At 39.4% G+C, this 21,324-nt stretch overlaps 1 protein-coding gene across 6 annotated transcripts in view; it reads left to right on the forward strand.

Annotated features, from left to right (window-relative positions):
* CEP162 (centrosomal protein 162) overlaps positions 1 to 21,324 on the forward strand; it is a 90,400-nt gene that overhangs the window by 44,418 nt on the left and 24,658 nt on the right. For 5 of the 6 annotated variants that reach the window (XM_008263166.4, XM_002714457.5, XM_070073821.1 and 2 more), the window contains exons 14-21: positions 3,805 to 3,932; positions 4,243 to 4,470; positions 4,986 to 5,126; positions 6,874 to 6,986; positions 12,219 to 12,324; positions 18,003 to 18,129; positions 19,353 to 19,516; positions 21,105 to 21,209. In XM_008263166.4, coding sequence (XP_008261388.2) covers positions 3,805 to 3,932; positions 4,243 to 4,470; positions 4,986 to 5,126; positions 6,874 to 6,986; positions 12,219 to 12,324; positions 18,003 to 18,129; positions 19,353 to 19,516; positions 21,105 to 21,209 — 1,112 coding nt within the window. The remainder of the gene's footprint in view (positions 1 to 3,804; positions 3,933 to 4,242; positions 4,471 to 4,985; positions 5,127 to 6,873; positions 6,987 to 12,218; positions 12,325 to 18,002; positions 18,130 to 19,352; positions 19,517 to 21,104; positions 21,210 to 21,324) is intronic. The other variant, XM_051854513.2, reaches the window with a different exon arrangement.

The raw sequence follows: 21,324 nt of genomic DNA on the forward strand, positions 1-21,324 counted from the left end.
TTTGTGCATTGATTTTATATCCTGCTTCTTTGCCAAACTCTTCTATGAGTTCCAATAGTCTCTTAGTAAAGTTCTTTGGGTCCCCTAAATAAAGAATCATATCATCTGCAAAGAGGGATAGTTTGAGTTCTTCCTTCCCAATTTGTATCGCTTTAATTTCTTTTTCTTGCCTAATAGCTCTGGCTAAAACTTCCCGAACTATATTGAATATTGGGATGGTTCAGTGTTCTCAAAATAATCAATGTAATTCACCACATTAACAGACTGCAGAAGAAAAACCATATGATCATCTCAATAGACGCAGAGAAAGCATTTGATAAAATACAACACCCTTTCATGATGAAAACTCTAAGCAAACTGAGTATGGAAGGAACATTCCTCAATATAATCAAAGCAATTTATGAAAAACCCACAGCCAGCATCCTATTGAATGGGAAAAGTTGGAAGCATTTCCACTGAGATCTGGAACCAGACAGGGATGCCCACTCTCAGTACTGCTATTCAGTATAGTTCTGGAGAACTCACTTTTTTTAAAAAGGTTCGTTTTATTTATTTGAAAGGCAGAGTTACGGAGAGTAGAGACAGAGATCTTCTATTCATTGGTTCACTCCCCAGATGGCCACAACACACTGGGCCAGACTGAAGATAGGAGACTAAATGCATCCAGCTCTCCAACGTAGGTGGCAGGAGCCCAAGTACCTGGGCCATTTTCCACTGCTTTTCCAGGAGCAGTAACAGGAACTGGATCAGAAGTGTAGCAGCTGGGACTCCAACCAGCACTCACATGGGATCCTGGCATCACAGATGGCAACTTAACTCCTGTACCACAATGCCAACCTCTGAGAACTCACCTTGGATTTTGCAAGGATAGGTTAAATCAGTCAACTGGACAAGGAGGTGTCTTGGAAAGACAAATTGGATGGGTGTAAGAAGAGTAGAATTGGTGCCTCAGATTATAATCCATTACAGAAGAAAGTTGCTATAAAAGGCAGACACACGCACACCTACAAACACCCCTATCCCCTATCCTCTGATTCACTTCCTAAATATCCATAACAGCCATGGCTGAGCCAAACTAAAGCCAGGAACCTATCATTTCATCCTGGTTTCCTGTGTGAGTGGTGGAGACCCAACTACTTGAGCTATCTCGTGCTCCCCACCAAAGTGTGAATTAGCAGGAAGCAGTATCAAAAGGAAAGCCAAGACTCAAACTCAGGAACTCCCATATAAGATGCAGGCATCCCAAGCAGTGGCCTAGCAGCTGGGCCACAAAGCCTGCACCTCCTTTTCAATAAAACATTAGCTTTAGATTTACTTTATAAGAAGAAAAAGAAACTTGTCCTATGAAGTTACAGTTCCCAAAAGGTTTAAGAAAAACATACATGATTTAATAACACAAAAAGGTTGCCATGGCTGTAGTGTTGTTTCTTAACTGCTTTTTTCAATTCTAAACATTATTGGTTGATTCCTCCTCTTGATTGAAATATAAAATAACGTATTTCCCAAATCACATGGCTTCTACATGTTTTGTTGGTTTTTATTTCATTTGTTCAAGGTAGTGATATGTTTATCATACTCTCCTCTATAATTATCGTTCCCTTTCGCTTTTCAATTGTCATTCTTAGTTCTGATTAATAAAGAAGTTGAATAGTTTTCACCAGTCTCTCAGCCATAATTCCTCAATTCTGGAATTATTTTGATTGGTTCCCTTTTTGACAGAATTTTCTTAATGTGTTATTTTCAAGAAGGGATCACAGGTTCCAAATTCTGTGATGTCTTTTAGTTTACCTTTCACGTTTAAGCAAATTTTCTTTCACATAGAAAGGGAGGGAGAAGATAATGCCCATGTACCATTACTGAAAGTTATTACTTAAGATACTTTATTCCACTAAGACCAAAATCAAAAATAAGAATTCAAGAAGAGAATTCTCCAAAAGAACTAGCAAAACTAGAGCTGTGAACAAGAATGACTCTTTGCATGCTTCCTTGTTCTAAGAAGAATCTTAGGCTAACGGATCACACCTCATTCTTTGGTCACAGTAATGAACCTCCAGTGATTTGGGGGGATTAAATGCCTGCTTTTTTAAACAGTTGTTTTGCCAGCACTTTAAGAAAGTTCTCTAAAGACCTACAACAGAGATTCTAATTAAATGTAATCATGATTTTTTTTTTTAAGAAAAACTTTTGCATACCTGGAGAAAGACTGAAATGAAGTCTTTCAGTAAGAGATTGTTGGTAACATTTCTTTTGACTTTAATAATCATGTGTAACACTTTCGATGAAAAAGTTAACCCTGCATTTAAAAAGTTAGCATCTTGAAAAAATTATTTTAAAAATATAGATATTGAATTTTTTCATTTACCTTTAAGGCACTCAAATAATGTTTGTTGAGTGTCCAGACTTGTAGAATTTGAATATGGGCTTTAAGACCCCTTCTAGGTATTTCCCCTAAATGTTGCTTATTACTAACTGAATAATATATTGGCCTTAGAATCATATCTGCTGTTTGGAAATTTTACAGGTTCTCTTCAAAGCTGATATTGGAACAGAATATACATTTTATTTGTAATATATATTACCAAGACATTATAAAAATACTATTAATCTTTTAAAGTCAAATTTAGATTAACCAGGTCCAGCACTGTGGTGCAGTAGATTAATCCTCCATCTGCAGCACTGGCATCCCATGTGGGCACTGGTTCTAGTCTCGGTTGCTCCACTTCCTATCCAGCTCTCTGCTATGGCCTGAGAAAGCAGTGGAAGATGGCCCAAGCGCTTGGGCCCCTGCACCCATGTGGGAGACCCAGAAGAAGCTCCTGGCTCCTGGCTTCAGGTCAGCTCAGCTCTGACTATTGCGTCCATTTGGTGAGTGAGCAGATGGAAGACCTTTCTCTCTTGTCTCTCCTTCTCACTGTCTGTAATTCTACCTCTCAAATAAATTCTAAAAATTAAAAAAAATTAGATTAATTGTTATAAAGTCTTCCATTAAATTCTTTTTAAAGACTTATTTATTTTATTTGAGAGGCTGAGGCAGAGAGAGGAGAGGTCTCCATTTGCTGGGTCACTCACAGAATGGCCGCAATGGTAGGAGCTGGACAGATCCAAAGCTAGGAGCCTGGAGCCTCCCCCAAGTCTCCCACATGGGTGCAAACATCCAAGGACTTGGGCCATCCTCCACTGCTTTCCCAGGCACATCAGCAGGGAGCTGGATTGGAAGTGGAACATCCAGAACTCGAACTGGCACCCATATGGCATGCGGCATTGCAGTTGGCGGCTTTATCCGTTATACCACAGCGCAGGCCCCTTTCGTGAATTTTTTATAATTCTGTTAACCCTGTAATATCTTGATATATATTGTTTTTAAAAAGTATGCTTTGAAAGCCCACTGAATCTGAACCAAGATGCTTCTATATCATTATCAGCTGCTCTTTGATTTGTCATTTAGAAATTGTTGTTACCATGAACACTTAAAAGACTAATTTGTTTAAAAATAATAAAGCCTAAATGTATCTAATCCTACATTCTTCTCACATTTGTTTAGCTCCATTTGTCATTAGGCTTTTCTTGGATCAATTAGCCATCTGTGTCAAGTCGAGTAAAATGTTGATTATGGGGTGCAGTTCATCTGAGTGCAGTCAGTTGTCCTAATAAAACAGCTGTGTTAGAGTGGTGTGTATTGCCTGTGCTGAGATCCTCACTTTATCTAAGTGTTCCCACTGTATTTGTACTTGCTGTTAAGTAATTGCTGAATACACATTCAACTTGGCATTTCTGGTGCTTTTATCTATTGTTTACACTGTTTAGAAATCTTAACTGGAACAAGAGTTATCAAGCCTGCTGCTGTGGGTAAACCAGCTCCCAGAACTGAAAGTTGCCTGGCTGCCCCTGAGAAGTGTGAAGAGCCTACAGAAACAGAATTGTGTGCTCAGACTGTAGGTATTAGATTTCAAATTATTCATATAATCCATATATTCTAAAAGATTTTTAAAACTAAATTAATATTATAAATGCTAAAACTAAAGTTATAAATGCTATAAAACTAAACTAAATTATAAATGCATGAAATTCCATTTTTTAAGAGTGATATTCTCATCATTGTTATTGAATGTATATTCATGCTCTTATATAGTGGAACATTGCCATTTTTATCCTTTGTGTGCTTTGCTTTGTTTTTTCCTAACCACCTCTCTTCCTACTGTCTTTGTAAGTCCACTGTAATAAAGTAATGCTTTTCCTTAAAAGCATTCTTTAGGACATGGTGGTGGAAACAAGGAGAAGGAATTACTTATGTTTAAAAGAGTTCAGGAAGCAGAGGACAAATGGAGGGGTGCACAAGCCATAATTGAACAAATTAAAATCACATTCTCAGAAAAAGAGAAAGAGCTAGAAAATAAACTGGAAGAACTAAAGAGACAACAGGAAAAAGAACTCTTCAAATTAAATCAAGACAATTACATTCTTCAAGCTAAGGTACCAGACACATTGTTCTATTTTTCCTTTTTATTTTAAGTGATTCCCTGTACTTTCTTCTAAATGCATTGCTCCTTGGTACATGAAGCTATTTGACTTGATGTATTTGCTGTATAAATTATGGACTTGGTTCTAGGGAGTGCCTCCTTACTGGAGAGCTTGAATTGAACTTGTGGGGGAAATCTAAATTTAAACCAGTTCATTTTGATGGTTTTCTTCTGTTCACAGCGCTTTGTAAAACAAATCGGTTCATTGTGACCTACAAAGAAATACAGAATTCCACAAAAACTGCTGTAGAAGGTCCGGATTCATAGACTATTACTATGTAGTATTTCTGAGTTATTTCACTCACCACAGCCATCGGCACACAATACCACCGTGCTGATTTAACTATAGTGTTACATTCCAGTGTGATCAGTATTATAAGATGTTTTTTGGGTGTAATCACTTTCTAACTCACTTCTGACTTTATCATGTTATTATCCAAATAAAAAAATTTCTGCATTTTCTCAAAGTTAAGTAGCTTTGAAGAAACAAGCAAAAAACAAAGGTGGTTACATTTTGGAGAACCAACAGATCCTGTCACTGGAGAAAAACTGAAGCAAATCCAAAAAGAAATACAAGAACAAGAGACACTTCTTCAAGGATACCAACAGGTGTGGCAGTTCTTCAACACATGATGAGTTTGTTGTTGATCCCTAATTACAAAAAAAAAAAAAAAACATATTAAAGCATTTCAGTGGTTAACAGTTAATAGAAATTCTGACAAATATGTAGAAGTAATAATTCGACCAGCCTGCACGTTTCTCATGGGCAGAATTAAATTGGCTAAGTGCGTGGGTTCTGGATTCAAAGAATCTGGATTTGAGAATCAGTTCTACCAACGCTGTGTAGCTTTGGAAAATCACTTTACCTCTCTAGTTCAGTTTAATTCATCTGTGAAATGGAGGTAATGATAGCTGTAGCTCGCTTGTACAGTGATTATGAAATTAAAAATAAACCAGTACCAGCTAACTTCTTAGTAAGTATATTCTTACTTAGCCTGGCATACAGTACCAATCAGTAAATGTTGCCTGTTGTTTTTTGCCTGTTATTTTTAATAGCATGTTCCTTAGACACTGTCCTGTTTCTCTTTAGTTTTCTGCCTTGGTTTTCAGTATAAGACACTGGCTAGTTTTGCTAAATTTTTAAATTTTATTTTGAGAGGATCTGTGTGTCCCATAGAGACAGAGATTTACAATGTGTGGTGCTGCTGGCCTAACAGCCAAGACAGGTTTATTGATTTCCAGCATAAGTCTTCATCTTTGTGTCCTGCTTCCCCAGGCCTCTTTTTATATTCCTCCCTCTTTCTCCTTTTGGCAACTATAACCCGAGTGCTGAGCCTGCTAGTAAAGTACATTGTCCCACAGGGACATCCAGAGAAAGCCTTGCCACGTCAATGATTACAGTATTTTCTCGAAAAGAAATAGACTAATTTTTGCAGGGCAGGCTGCCCTCGAGTTAGTCAGAACTGTTGAAACCCTTTGCCTGCCAGTCTTTTCTTGCCATACATTACACACAGTTTTAAGATTTCATATAAACATAATTATGCACACCATCCCACCACAAGGATGATACAGAATTTAGGCATCTAAATATTTCAGGAGATTCATTAACTTTGCATGTATGGAAGCCACAGACCATCTGCCAGGCACCAGTCCAGTCACCCTGGGCCAGGCTGCTGTTCTCATCAGATCTTCAGGAGCCTTTGGCTTTCATCAGATTGTTCAGTTTAAAGAGGTTAATAAGCCAGAGCATCTAAGTGCAGACTGGTGCCTTCTCTCTGTGTACTCAGGTGGTGTGAGTCTCTGTCTAGCTCAAGCCCTGTGGTGAGCTGCATCTATGCTCTGCTCTGCCTGTCTAATAACTTTTAGCAATACCCAGTCTTTAATTTACTTCTTAACAGCCAGTTTCACTCACAGGCATGAATGCCCATTTTATTGATCACCTCACTCCTGGATACCAAGCTTCCAAAATCCCTGTCCAGCGGGGAGTTTTATTCTTTTCTCAGGCCAAAAACAGAAGAATATATAAAGAGCACTGTTGGGCCTTCCGACCCCTGGTCTGTGCACTTGGGAATCAGTGATGCCTTCAGCTCACCCCGTTACGTTGCTGTGAAGTGCGGTGGGTTATGCTAACAATAGGCTCTTTAGTTTTGGGAATTCTGGCAATTTTATTTTTTTTAAACATCTTAAACATTTTGAGAAGAACTGTTTTTAGATACAAAGTTTTCTAATGATAAAATATAAAAAGTTTGAAAAAGATTTGTAAAGTCCTTAAAGATATTTAAAGGATTTCTCTTATAAGCATCTGTATTATATTAGTATTATTAACTAATTAAAATGGAATTTTGTATTTTTAAAGGAAAATGAAAGATTATATAATCAAGTGAAAGATCTCCAAGAACAAAATAAGAAAAATGAAGAGCGAATGTTTAAGGAAAACCAGAGTTTACTCAGTGAGTTAGCATCCCTAAAGTAAGTCCTTTTGAAATTCTAAAATCAAATATATGGGCAGGTGCTCTGGTGTGCCAGGTAAAGCCACCACCTGCAGTGCCAGCATCCCATATGGGCGCTAATTTGAGTCTCAGCTGTTCCACTTCCTATCCAGCTCTCTGCTGTGGCCTGAGAAAGCAGTAGAAGAAGGCTCAAGTCCATGGGTCCCTGCACTCGCATGGGAGACCCAGAAGAAGCTCCTGGCTCCTGGCTTCAGATCGGCACAGCTGCGGCCATTGCGGCCATTTGGGGAGTGAGCCAGCAGATGGAAAAACCTCTCTCTCTCTCTCTCTCTGCCTCTGCCTCTCTGTAACTCTGCCTTTCAAATAAATAAATCTTTAAAAAAAATCAAATATATTTAAACTCTAAGCATTTTATTGTGATACTAATAAATTTATTTTTATTGAGAAGTAGTAAAAGTTACTTATTTTTATACTTATTTTCTTTAAAGATTTATTTATTCATTTGAAAGGCAGAGTTAGAGACAGGTCTTCCATCTGGTAATTCACTCCCCAAATCATCACAATGGCTAGAGCTGGGCTGATCTGAAGGCAGGAGACAGGAGCATCTTCCAGGTCTCCCATGAGGGTACAGGATCCCAAGCACCTGAGCCATCTTCCACTGCTTTCCCAGACCTTAGCAGAGAGCTATATTAGAAGTGAAGCAGCTGGCACTAGAATCAGTGCCCATATGGGATGCCAGCACTGCAGGCAGTGGCTTTACCCATTATGCCACAGTGCTGGCCCCTTTATACTTATTTTCATTTGTACATTGATTTTCAATTTAGTAATATATTTACTATTCAGTGGATATTCATAGTGCAAGATAACTAGAGCATACCTCAGTATTTGAATCTGATACTGGTCTCAGGAAATTGAATATACAATATTTCTCATAATCAGTCATTAAGCCTGAGATACCTAAACATTTCCTAAGTTACCATGTGATTAATAATACTAAAAACAAGGATGCAGCATTACTTTCTGTCTTGGGTAAGATTGCATGGAAACTAAGCCTAAGGTAGGATCCTTGTGGAAGTGACATGCTAAAGAATTACTGTCAGGGGCTGGTGCTGTGGCATAGTAAGTCAAGCCTCCACCTGCGGCGCTGGCATCCCATATGGGCGCTGGTTCATGTCCAGCCTTCTTTTTTTTTTTTTTTTTTTTTTTTTGACAGGCAGAGTTAGTGAGAGAGAGAGACAGAAAGATCTTCCCTCCGTTGGTTCACCCTTCAAATGGCTGCCACGGCCAATCCGAAGCCAGGAGCCAGGTGTTTCCTCCTGGTCTCCCATGCAGGTGCAGGGCGCAAACACTTGGGCCATCCTCCACTGCCTTCCCGGGCCAAAGCAGAGAGCTGGACTAGAAGAGGAGCAACCGGGACAGAACCAGCGCCCCAACCGGGACTAGAACCCGGAGTGCCAGCACCGCAGGTGGAGGATTAGCCTAGTGAGCCATAGCACTGGCCCATTTCCAGCCTTCTGATCCAGCTCTCTGCAACGGCCTAGGAAAGCAGAGGAAGATGGCCCAGGTCCTTGGGCCCCTGCACTCACGTAGGAGACCTGGAGGAAGCTCCTGGCTCCTGGCTTTGGATCAGCCCAGCTCCGGCCATTGTAGCCATTTGGGGAGTGCACCATCAGATGAAAGATCTCTCTGTCTCTGTCTCTCTCTCTCTCTCTCTCTCTCTGTCTCTCCGTCTCTCCTCCTCTCTTTCTGTAACTCTGTCTCTCAAATAAATAATTAACTCTTAAAAAAAAATAATTACTGTCAGGAGAAAAGGAGCAAGAGAAGCAAGATGGAGAAGTGTGTAGTGGGACAGTAAGGATGGGATCTCAACTGGACACTATGTTCATTCTGCTCCCACTCAAGTTCTGGAGAACAGATGGTAACCAATATTGGTCCTCACTTGAGGCAAGGTGGCAGTGTCAGTCACTGGCTGGGATGCCCCCTGGACAGGGCAGGGGCTGCTGTTTGGCTGAAGGTATTTTTACAGACAGGAAGACACCTATGAGTTGTTGCAGGGCAGTGGGGCATCAGCACCTACTTAGGAATCATTCCAGAATCAGGCCTGCTACTTCCAGCTTAAACATATTAACTGAAAAAGCCAAACCTGCAAGCATGCACAAGCTAGCAAGCTGGGGTAAGACATTTTTTTTTAATTACTGTGCATCATTTTTTTGTGTGCATCATTTCATATAAAATTCTAATCCCTTAGATAAGATTGCTATCAGAAAAAGTTTTTTTAAACATGAATGTTGTGAATGTTGCTTCTTTCACTTTGTTGTAGTTATCAAATAACCTAGGGCATTAAGACACAGAAAACTGAAAGTTCATACTGATGTTTTTTGTTTCAAAAGACACAGTAGCAAAGGTAGCAGCTACATGGTTGGCAAGCAGAGGACACCTTTGTGTAAATTTAAACATTGCTAGACACAGCAGCTAAAATGTCTCTTGAACACCCACATCTCATACCAGAATGCCTGTGTTCAAGCTTCGCTTCCAGTTCTAGCTTCCTGCTAATGTGCACCCTGGGGGCCAGCACACAATGGCGCAAATAATGATGTACTTCCTACCCACATAAGAGACCTGGATTGAGTTTCAGGCTTCTGGCTTTAGCCTGGCCCAGCCTCAACTGTTGCAGGCATTTGAGGACTAAAACGTCTCTTTCTTTCTCTCCATGTCTCTGTGCTTTTCAAATTAAAAAAAAATAATAATTTTTTAAATTTTTTTTTATTTGACAGGTAGACAAATTAGACAGTAAGAGAAAGAGGTAGAGAGAAAGGTCTTCCTTCCGTTGGTTTACACCCCAAATGGCTGCTACAGTTGGGGCTGCGCCCATCCGAAGCCAGGAGCCAGGTGCTTCTTCCTGGTCTCCCATGCGGGTGCAGGGGCCCAAGTACTTGGGCCATCCTCCACTGCTTCCCCAAGTGCATCAGTAGAGAGCTGGATTGGAACTGGAGCAGCTGGGACTGGAAGCAGCACCCATATGGGATTCTGGCACTGCATACAGAGGCTTAGCCTACACCACAGTGCTGGCGCCCACAGTTCTGATGCATGAAAATATTTACATCTGCTTACTTTCCAGATGCTTCAATAAAGTACTTCAAAATAATTATATCTGAAATGCATGTCATCACTGAGAATACCTATTTCAAGATCCAAATGGAAGCCCTCAGTTAACTTTCATGATGAAATAAATGTATTTTTTTGTTTTTATTTATTTATTTATTTATTTTAGTACATTAGGGTTAGATGATCTTTTTTGGCTTCCAAAACTGTGTACAATATCCCTGGAAAATTGAATCTAAAGTGCATAGTACATAGAATGTGGATTTGTTAGTTTATTATTTTTTTTTTTAGGATTTTAAAATGTTCTTAAAATTCTTTTTTTTAAAACTTTTATTTAGTAAATATAATTTTCCAAAGTACAGTTTATGGATTACAATGGCTGTTTCCCCTCCATAACTTCCCTCCCATCTCCCGCTCCCTCTCCCATTCCATTAACATCAAGATAACAGTGAGAGAGAGAGACAGAGAAAGGTTTTCCTTTTGCTGTTGGTTCACCCTCCAATGGCCGCCGCGGCCGGCGCACCACGCTGATGCGATGGCAGGAGCCAGGTGCTTCTCCTGGTCTCCCATGGGGTGCAGGCCCAAGCACTTGGGCCATCCTCCACTGCACTCCCGGGCCATAGCAGAGAACTGGCCTGGAAGAAGGGCAACCGGGACAGAATCCGGCGCCCCGACAGGGACTAGAACCCAGTGTGCAAGGCGGAGGATTAGCCTAGTGAGCCGTGGCGCCGGCCCAAGATTCGTTTTCAATTATCTTTATATACAGAAGATCGATTCAGTATATATTAAGTAAAGATTTCATCAGTTTGCACCCACACAGAACATAAAGTGTAAAATACTGTTTCAGTACTAGTTATAGCATTAATTCACACTGGACAACACATTAAGGACAGAGATCCCACATGAGGAGTAAGGACACAGTGACTCCTGTTGTTGACTTAACAATTTGACACCCTTGTTTATGGAATCAGAAATCTCCCTAGGCTCTAGTCATGCATTTCCAAGGCTATGGAAGCCTCTTGAGTTCGCTGACTTTGATCTTATTTAGACAAGCTCATAGTCAAAGTGGAAGTTCTCTCCTCCCTTCAGAGAAAGGTACCTCCTCCTTTGATGGCCCCGTTCTTTCCACTGGGATCTCACTCGCAAAGATCTTTCATTTAGGGTTTTTTTTTTTTTTTTTTTTTTTTTTTTTTTTTTTTTTTTTTCCCAGAGTGTCTTGGCTTTCCATGCCTGAAATACTCTCATGGGCTCTTGAGCCAGATCTGACTGCCTTAAGGGCTAATTCTGAGGCCAGAGTGCTGTTTAGGACATCTGCCATTCTATGAGTCTGCTGTGTATCCCGCTTCCCATGTTGGATTGTTCTCTCCCTTTTTGATTCTATCAGTTAGTATTCGCAGACACTAGTCTTGTTTGTGTGATCCCTTTGACTCTTAGACCTATCATTATGATCAATTGTGAACTGAAATTGATCACTGGGACTAGTGAGATGGCATTGGTACATGCCACCTTGAAGGGATTGTATTGGAATCCCCTGGCACGATTCTAACTCCACCATTTGGGGCAAGTCCAATTGAGCGTGTCCCAAACAGAAACAGTGACTTGATCAGCCCTTGTTCTGACTGTTGATGTATAATTTAATACTTTATCCCTTTTAGTATTTTTTTGTTCTAGTTAATACTATTGGTTGAACTCTGTAATTAACACACATTTATTCTTAGGTGTTGAAATTTAACTGAAAAGTGATCCCTGTTAAATATAAGAGTGGGAATAAGAGAGGGAGGAGATGTACAATTTGGGATTTGTTAGTTTCTGAATGAATATAAGGTTGGTATTTTGTTCTCAGGAAGGAGTCTAGAATTACATAATAAGGAGTATATTAACACCACAGGAGAAATGCAGCACATCTTTGTTGGCCATTTTTTATCTTAGAATTAAAAAAAAATTTCTATATTATAAATAAACCAATAATCTTAGGGTTTCAATTTCTTAAATGTGGCATTTTGCTTACAGTATACTTCTCTTTTAGTATGTTAGTATTTTAATCTGTATTAAAATTTTTTAAATGTTGAACTCATATTGTTCATCATTTGTTTTCAAATTTTAAAGATCAAATATTAAAATAAGCCTTTTTGTTTTCAAAATACATTAGAGAACAGATGCACAAAAGTCGTTTCCTATCTCAAGTAGTTGAAGACTCAGAGCCCACAAGAAATCAGAACTTTACAGATCTGTTAGGAGAACTACGGATGACACAGGTAAGTTGCATATGAAACTTTTTTTTTATTATTCTATGAGAGGCAGAGAGATAGAGTTCCCTCTCACTGGCTCACCCTCCTGAATGCCCATGACCGCCAAACTCAGGAGCCAGGAATGCCATCCAGGACCAGGGGGATGGCAGGAACCTCTCTACCTGAGAGCAGAGACTATATTTCACAAACATTTGTATCCCAGATACCTAACAGAAAGATGAAATGCAGGCCAGCGCCGCAGCTCACTAGGCTAATCCTCCGCCTTGCGGCGCCGGCACACCAGGTTCTAGTCCCTGTCGGGGCGCCGGATTCTGTCCTGGTTGCCCCTCTTCCAGGCCAGGGAGGATGGCCCAAGTCCTTGGGCCCTGCACCCCATGGGAGACCAGGAGAAGCACCTGGCTCCTGCCATCGGATCAGCGCGGTGCGCCGGCCGCAGCGCACCAGCCACGGCGGCCATTGGAGGGTGAACCAACAGCAAAAAGGAAGGCGTTTCTCTCTGTCTGTCTCTCTCACTGTCCACTCTGCCTGTCAAAAAAAAAAAAAAAGATAAAATGCAGTGCTGTTCAATAACAGTTATTTTTATTAAAAGTTGTGTTATATAGAATATGGCCTAGACTTTTCTAAAGCAGTAATTATCAGTAAAGATGTTCTGGAATTTTAAGCAAGTTAATTCTGTTTTAAGCACAGGTATTCTTGCCTGACTTTTTTCATCTTTATCCTCAGGGGTTGTAGTACCCATACATCATTATTACAATCAAAGCCACTCTGCCACATTTCCAAACATTCCCTGTTTAGGACAGTTACTTCGTTCCACCACCTCCCATTAAAAACCGTAGCACTAAACTAAAAAGCCCTTCCAATGTATTGGGATTATATAATATAGAAAATGTAGCAGCATATGTGAATGCATTAGACAACTTTCTTTAGATACAAAATGATTGGATACTTAGGTTGACAGATAAGTGAAAAGAATTAAAAAATGATTGGAAACCCCCAACTTACCAATGGACCCCAGAAATAAGCAAATTAAAACAAAATAATTTTGCCATATTTTATGAAAGTTTGAAGGGAACATGTTAAGATTTTAAACAGAGCATTTACCTCACTCAAGTCTGTTGTTAAGTTTGACCTTTTAAAATTTTTGTTTTGAACATGGTTTCAAACAGAAAATTTGACAGTGTCTACTAAAAAATACCAGAAATTAGGCTGAAATATGATCATCTTGTAAATGGATAAATGAGCCCTCAAGAAAGTAAAGGAAATATCTAGGGATCAAAAGTAAAGAGAGGTTAAAACCTAGCAGTAGGCATCTGCCTCTCAGGCCACAGTTTGGTAACCGAGAGGCCTGAGCTTTAACAGTCAAGTATAGGCAGGAGACTCAGAGGATCACATCTTTCAGTAAAATTGGGGGGGAAAAAAAAAAACCTACCCATCATAAGAGACTCAGATGGAGTTGTGTGTTGGTCTGTGGATAGCAAGGAGAAAACGTCTCTACTCGGTGTGTGCACCATACTCATTGCAACGTGGAGGTCACCTCTTCTGTCTTGGTTTGTGTTTTCGTGTTTGAACTGACACTATTGGTATTGCACAATGCTCAAATTGAAAAAGCAGTGTAAACAGTTGTCCTGAGTCATTGATAACCTCTGATGTGTTTAAAAGGAACAAATGCAGAACAACTCGTACAGGAATTTGCTCTTAATGCAGTTCACACTGTATTCCTGCAGATAAAATCTGCTGATACTGTGCTAACAATGTGAAATTATAAAGCCTAGAGAAAGACTCCATCAGCAGGCATGAGATAGTTTGCAGCAGGAATAGAACCCCAATAGAATTACTGAATAGAGACTACAAAATAAATAAACTTTTAAAAAGATTAAATTTACAAATCAAATTGAAAAGTTAGAAAAGAACAAAAAAGACTAAGCAAGTTCAGAGAAAAATGAGCTCTAGAAATATGCTAGAATTTAAAAACTAGGTAGAAGAATTATATAGATGATCATAAGTAGTGAAGAAAATATAAACTGAATATCTAGGAACTTAGAATAAAACACAGAAAATTTATGAATTGGAAACATTAAGAAATGAGATGCTTTAAAATGTCTTTAATTTTGAGAGACAGAGAGAAGCAGAGACACACAGGAAATCTATCTGCTGATTCACTCCCCAAATGCCCCAACAGCCCACACTGCGCCAGGCCAAAGGTGGGAGCCAGAAACTTATTCCAGGTTTCCCACATGGATGGCATGGACCCAACTACCTGAACCATCACTGTTACCTCCCAGGGTGCACTTAAGCAGGAAGTTGGCGCCAGGAGCAGAGCCAAAACCAGGCACTCCTATATGGAATGTGGGTGTCCCAAGTGGTATCTTGACTGCAAGGCTAAATCACTGTCCCCTATATTGAAATCTTTGTAATAGATAATGGCTGATAATTTCTAATAAGTGATTAAAAATGATGAATTCTCAAATTAAGAAGTACAGTGAGACTTGTTGAGAATTTAAGTAAGTGAAAATCTACATCTATGTCCATCTTGATGAAGCTGCCAAAGGCAGATTTCCCTAAAGGAAATTTTTTAAAAAGGAAAAGTGTTAATAAAAAGAGATTTTTATTTTGTGTGCAGATACTGAAAAATGTAATATAAATAATATAAGTATACCCTTATTTTCATTTATTTTGGTTTTTTAAATTTAAATTATTTGTAATAAAACTTGTACTAACTACCCTAGCAGCTTAAACCACCATTTGGGACACCTGAATCCCATATAAGAGTCTTAAGTCTCAACACAGCAACCCCAGCCATTGTGGGTACTTGGAAAACAATCCAGTTGAATGGGAGATGTATCTCTCTGCCTCTCAAATGAACAAATAATTGTTTGAATATTGGATTAGGGTGAATATGTAATAATAATCACATCAAGTATATTTGTGTAATTTATGCCTTAAAAATTAGTACCAGTCTATTCTTAAAATGTCAGTTCATTCTTTATAAAGTATGGGTGGAAACATAATAAAAGCTAGGGTGCTGGGCCCTTTTTTAGTATCCCAGGGTCAATAGGAGAATGGGGCTGACAACAATGCGTTCATTCATTTAGACAGCTTCTGTCAAACATCTGCCATATGTCAGGCACTCATCTAAGTATTGAAATACAGGAAGGAAGCAAGGCAGATCTCACTTATTCAGAGCATATATAATCCAGTGAGGAAGACAGACAATGTGTAAACAAATAATTGCAGATGGAAATAAGCTCCTCAAAGAAAATAAAAACATATTACTAGAAGGCAAAGTAGAGGTAAGGCAGCATTTAATACTGTGGATAAGAAAAGCTCTCTCTGATAAAGGGATGTTTGAGTTGAAGACTAAAGAGAAGCAGTAGGGACTAGTGCTTTGGCATAGCTCATTAAGCCACTATCAGCAGTACTGGCATCCCGTTTGTGCACAAGTTCGCATCCTAGCTGCTCAGCTTTTGATCCAGTTACCTGCAAATGGCCTGGAAAAGCAGCAGAAGATGACCCAAGTCCTCGGGACCCTGCACCCATGTGGGAGAACCGGAAGAAGCTCCTGTCTTCAGCTTGGCCCACTGTGGCCATTTGGGGAGTGAACCAGTGGATAGAAGGTGTCTTTCTTTCTCTTTCTCTGTCTCTCTCTCTGTGTCTCTCTCTCTGTAACTCTGACTTTCAAATAAATATTTAAAAGAGAGAAAAGTAGCAGCCAACTGTGTGAAGACTGAGTCTTCCAGCCAGGAGGAAGAGCACATGCAAAAGCTCTGAGTCAGATATGTGTTTGTTACCTTCTAGAAGACTCAGTCTGAAGTGAGTAAGGACGAGAGTGGAGGAAGATAAGGTCAGAGAGGCAGACAGAGTCCTCTCTGAAAGGCTGCACAATAACTCATAAAATAAAGGAGGGAAAGCACCTGCTAACCAAAAGCCCTGTGGTCCACAGAACTGATGAAAGACACACTGAGTTTCTTGGAAGTAGACAGTCTTTGTCCCTGGACAAATGTTGCAAGCATGGAGTAGACACGCACTTAAGCTTGATAGAACTCAAGATGTTTAAAGTTCCTTTCTAAAGTTCTGTAATTTCATGAAGGAGGCACGCATGAAGGAGAATATGAAAAGACCTAATTAAACAGAAGCTATTTGCAGAAAGATACCTGAATGTTCAAAAATTTGAAGATCAGCACTTTCTTGAAGCCATCTTCAGGTCACACAGAAGATTAAACAATGCAAGACAGCTGAATCTGTGGGGCATTTAGAATGCAAGACTAAACCATGCTCTATGTATGCATTTATTTTATTTACTAAATTTTAACTTTAAGATATTGTAATATAAATGGGATTTGTAAAAAATTATTATTTTGAAACTCAACTCTTCCAAGTATACTGCCAGTGAGTCCAAGATTTTCTTCAGCAGTTAGGAGTTGAGTTCAGTGTGCATTTATTAGTACCTGCATGTGCTCAGTTCCATAAATAGATAGTAATAAATCATTCTTGGTCTCCTTAGGACTTGCTGTGTAATAAAAGAAGAGGCATGTACACAAGTCAATGCCATATGAAACAAAGTATTAAAGGCAATACTAGAGGAATAAATGTTTGTAGGAGTGCCGAAGTTACTGAGTAGCTGAGCTTAATTTGAACTAAACTTTGATGAAGAAGTATGATTTTTATTAAGTAGAAGAATGGTGCACAGCACTTCAGGCTGTTGAGAGTAGCATGAATATGGGGCATATAGAGAATTCACTTAACCTTTTTCTATGTCCTAAGCAATTTTTATGGTACAGGACTATGTTACAAGCAATTTAAAGTACAGCTTTCAAGTTAATAGATAACATAAAGGATCTTCAAAAATTTCATGGAAATGTGTATTATGAAATAAAAAAGCTAGGCATAGATTTCAAGATTTTTTGCACCAAGATTTGCCTTTAAATTCAATTTTCCATGAACTTTCTGAAATCCCCTCATATGTCAGGAAGTGGTAAGTACTGTGTGCCTGGGCCTAGGATGGGGCTGAATGTTTTAGATCTGGTGGTCAGAGCAGGCCTTCTCCTGGGGCTTCCTTTGCACAGAAATCCTGGTGAGGTGAAGAAGTGAGCTACCTGGCAGCATGGGACAGAGCCCTGCCCCCAGTGGAGACACTGTGGAAATCCCTTGAGGAAGGAGTGTACAGGCAGTGTTCAAAGAAAAGCAAGGATGTCTCTGGATGAATGGAATGGGTAGAAAGATTGCTTGTAGATGCAGTCATGATTGGCAGGGCTGGGTTATAGAAGTAGAAGGTCGTGGTAAGGATCTGAGCATAACCCTGAGAGGAACTCCCAGAGTTTCAGACAGAAATTAACTGACTCCTTACAACAATCCCTCTAGCTACTGTGAGAATAAACTGTAGAGGCTTACGGTAGAAGAAGCAGACTAGTAAGGTTATTGTGGCATTCCAGCAAAAGAATTAGTGAGTCATTAACAAGATTAGTAGATAGAAGAAATTAGAACAATCTATTGGAAAGTTTTTAATGCTATGCTAAGATTATTAGAACTGATTCTGATAAGCTAGGGTGGGGTGGATAGTAGTAATAAAATCAGAGCTAAAATTTAGGAAAAATATTTCACAGCAGTACTTATGGTTTGGTTAAAAGAGATTACCCAATTTATTGTGACTGGAAATAACTTGTTTCTGTATTTCTTTGAATGTCAAGAAAGAAAAAAACAGTTTACTTGAGGACATCAAAAGATTGAAGCAAGACAAACAAGCTCTTGAAGTAGACTTGGAAAAAATGAAGAAAGAAAGGGACCAAGCCAAAGATCAGATTGCTTATGCCACCGGTAAAACACCAAGCTTCAACTGTCTACCTGTGCATAATTGTTCTAATCTTGAATTTTAAGTAACATAAATAGAATGGCATAATCCAAATGCTGTTCCTTGAAGTGTATTGCAGTCATAGAATCATTTTTATGTTAGTTATTTAAAAAGATGTATGCATTTGATTCCTTTCAGTACTAATAATTGCAATCAAAGAAAATCAAGAATTGTATTGAATTCATAGCATTTTGTGTTGTTTACAAGCTGTCATCTCAGCTAGACTGTGAACCTCCTGAGGGCAAAGTTTCTTTTTTTTTTTTCCCCTGAATTTGAAATGTGGGCTCTTAAGTGTTTTCCATATGAACAAATAACACTGCATTGTATTTTTTAGAGAATGCAAAGATAAAATTGAATGATCCCAACCAGGAACACAAAAGAGAATAAGATAATAATGCAGAAAACCTTAAGAACAAATTACAAATAAACGTATGACTAAATGGGCTAAATAGCAGTTTCAAGGGAGATTGGTTTTTGAGCTGGGCTTTGATAGGAAGATTTGGAAGTGGAGGAGTGGAGGGAAGTGCTCAGCTGTGTCTCATGAGCACAGTGTCCAGTGTACTTAGAGACCGGAACTTAAAACTGTAGAACACAGGGCTAGAAAGGTAAGTAAGAGGAGCCCTTGTTAACCAAGGTAATAGTCTTCCCTCCACAGTATTAGTAGGATCTCTACCAAGAAACTCATTCTTGCCTGTTCATAAGAAATGGCATTTTCTTTCCTCGTCTGTAAAAAACAATGATAATAATAGTAACACCCATCATGTAAATTTGTTGTGGTAATTCAAAAAATACATTGTTAGCACTCATGAGAGTTTGCCATTGTTACCTTTTAATATAATTGTAGACATTCTTTGTTGTGGTTTTTGTCTCCTGAGCCCAACATCACTTATTTTTCTCAATGAAACAGTTTTACTTTTATAAGGGAAGTCAGTAAGAAAATAGCCAATTTATGTAAAGCTTCTGCATAGCTAACTTTGCATCCAATTTAAGATTTGGATTAAGAGCACTATGTCTTGTTTCCCTTTACTAGTAAATTATATTTGATAGTGTGTTGATACATCACTTGTTTTATGCCTCTTATTTTTTTATACCTTTTATTTTTATAATGCTTTAATTAGATAGTCATTAATTTTCATTTATAATTTTTTTGAAAAAGTACAATCAGGTTATTGAGCTATTTATTTTATAGGTGAAAAATTATATGAAATAAAAATTTTAGAAGAAACACATAAACAAGAAATTAGTCGCCTGCAAAAAAGATTACAGTGGTATGCTGAAAATCAGGAACTTCTGGACAGAGATGCAGTTCGGCTTAAAGAAGCAAATGAAGAAATTGAGAAGCTCAAACTTGAGGTGATAGATCATTTCATAATGCATTTCTGTAGATGAACCCTATTGTCCTCAAAATCATTTCTCCATAACCTTGTGCCATTGCATCCTTACTCTAAGCACTGTTAATGAAAATAACTGGTTGTGGTTTGCATTTAGATATATAAGCTATTTTAGATTAGACTTAGACTAAATGTAGGCTCCTTATGTTCCATGAGGTCCTCATGTGGTCTGATCCTGGTCACCTCTTTAGCCCCATCTAATGCCACACAACCCCGAGTCACTCTTCCAGCCACCGCAGAGCTCCTGGTGATTCTTTTTTTTTCCCCCAAGATTTTATTTATTTATTTGAGAGGTACAGTTACAGACAGAAAAGTCTTCCATCCACTGGTTCACTCCCCAAATGGCTGCAAGGGCTGAAGCTGGGCCGATCTTTAGCCACGAACCGGGAACCAGGAGCTTCCTCCTGGTCTCCACGTGAGTGCAGGGGCCCAAACACAGGGGCCATCCTCTACTGCTCGTCCAGGCCATGGCAGAGAGCTGGGTCAGAAGTGGAGCAGCTGGGCAGACACAAACCAGCACCCATATGGGATACCAACGCTACAGGCAGAGGCTTAGCCCTCTGTGACACAGTGCTGTCGCCTCTCCTTTTTTATTTATTTATTTGAAAGATTTATTTATTTGAAAGTCAGAGTTAGAGAGATAAAGAGGGAGAGAGAGAGAGAGTGAGATCTTCTACCCACTGTTCTCTTCCCCAAAGGGCCACAATGACCAGGGCTGGGCCAGGCTGAAGCCAGGAGCTTTAACTGTCACCCCACAATGCTGGCCCCCAGATGATTCTTAAATTTGCCAGGTTTATTCCACTTATTCTCACAACTTCAGGTACTTTGGCCTCAGCTCTTTCCTGTCTCACTCCTTCTCATTCAAGACGAAGCTCAGATTTCTACTTTTCCTGACTCCCGTATCTAACATTACTGCCATTCCTACTCCTTCTGACTGTGTCTATTCCTTCAGTTTGTCTTGATTTCTTCCTCTCACTTGTCACTCTTATTTATGAGCTCATCACCTGTCTACCTTCACTAGAGCATAAGCAGCATGGAGCAGGACCTCATTTGGGCTGCCCCCATATCTCCAGCCCCAGGCCCTGCCTGAGAAGTGCCTGGGATTTCAGAGAAGTATGGTTGATGCTTACAGAGGAATGAATGAATTAATGAATAAACGAACTGATATTATGTTCCCTGCCACTGCCTCACCTGCAGTGTTTTCTTGTATGTGTATTTTTTTTTAATTGTTTGAAAGGCAGAGAGAGAGAGAATCTTCCATCTGCTAATTCACTCTCCAAAGGTACACCAGCTAGGCTGGAGGCAGGAGCCTAAAACTCATTCTAGATCTCCCACAAGGATGGCAGGGACACAAGTACTTGAGCTATCATCTGCTGCCTCCCAGGGTGAGCATTAGCAGGAAACTGGATCAGAAGTGGAGCTGGGATTCAAACCTAGGAACTAGAGTATGCGATGTGGGCCTCCCAAGTGGGCATCTTAACCACTATACCAAATATCTGTCCTTTGTCTTGTGTTTTAAATGTGCTTCTTAAATCTTTCGCTACTGACAGATTGAGAAACTGAAAGCTGAATCTGGGAATCCATCTATCCAGCAGAAGATGCGCTTAAAAGATAGAGCAGTTGATGCCAAAAAAATTCAGGATTTGGAGAGACAAGTATGTGTCAAGGGTAAAGTTTCATTGAGGTTTTTTTTATATATATGTGGTATATTTTTGTTTTTCTGTTTCAGAAATTCTCATAAGATGTCAACCTAAAAATTTTTATCTCAAA

Source organism: Oryctolagus cuniculus, chromosome 5 (genome assembly GCF_964237555.1).
Source record: "Oryctolagus cuniculus chromosome 5, mOryCun1.1, whole genome shotgun sequence".
Taxonomy (NCBI): Eukaryota; Metazoa; Chordata; class Mammalia; order Lagomorpha; family Leporidae; genus Oryctolagus; species Oryctolagus cuniculus.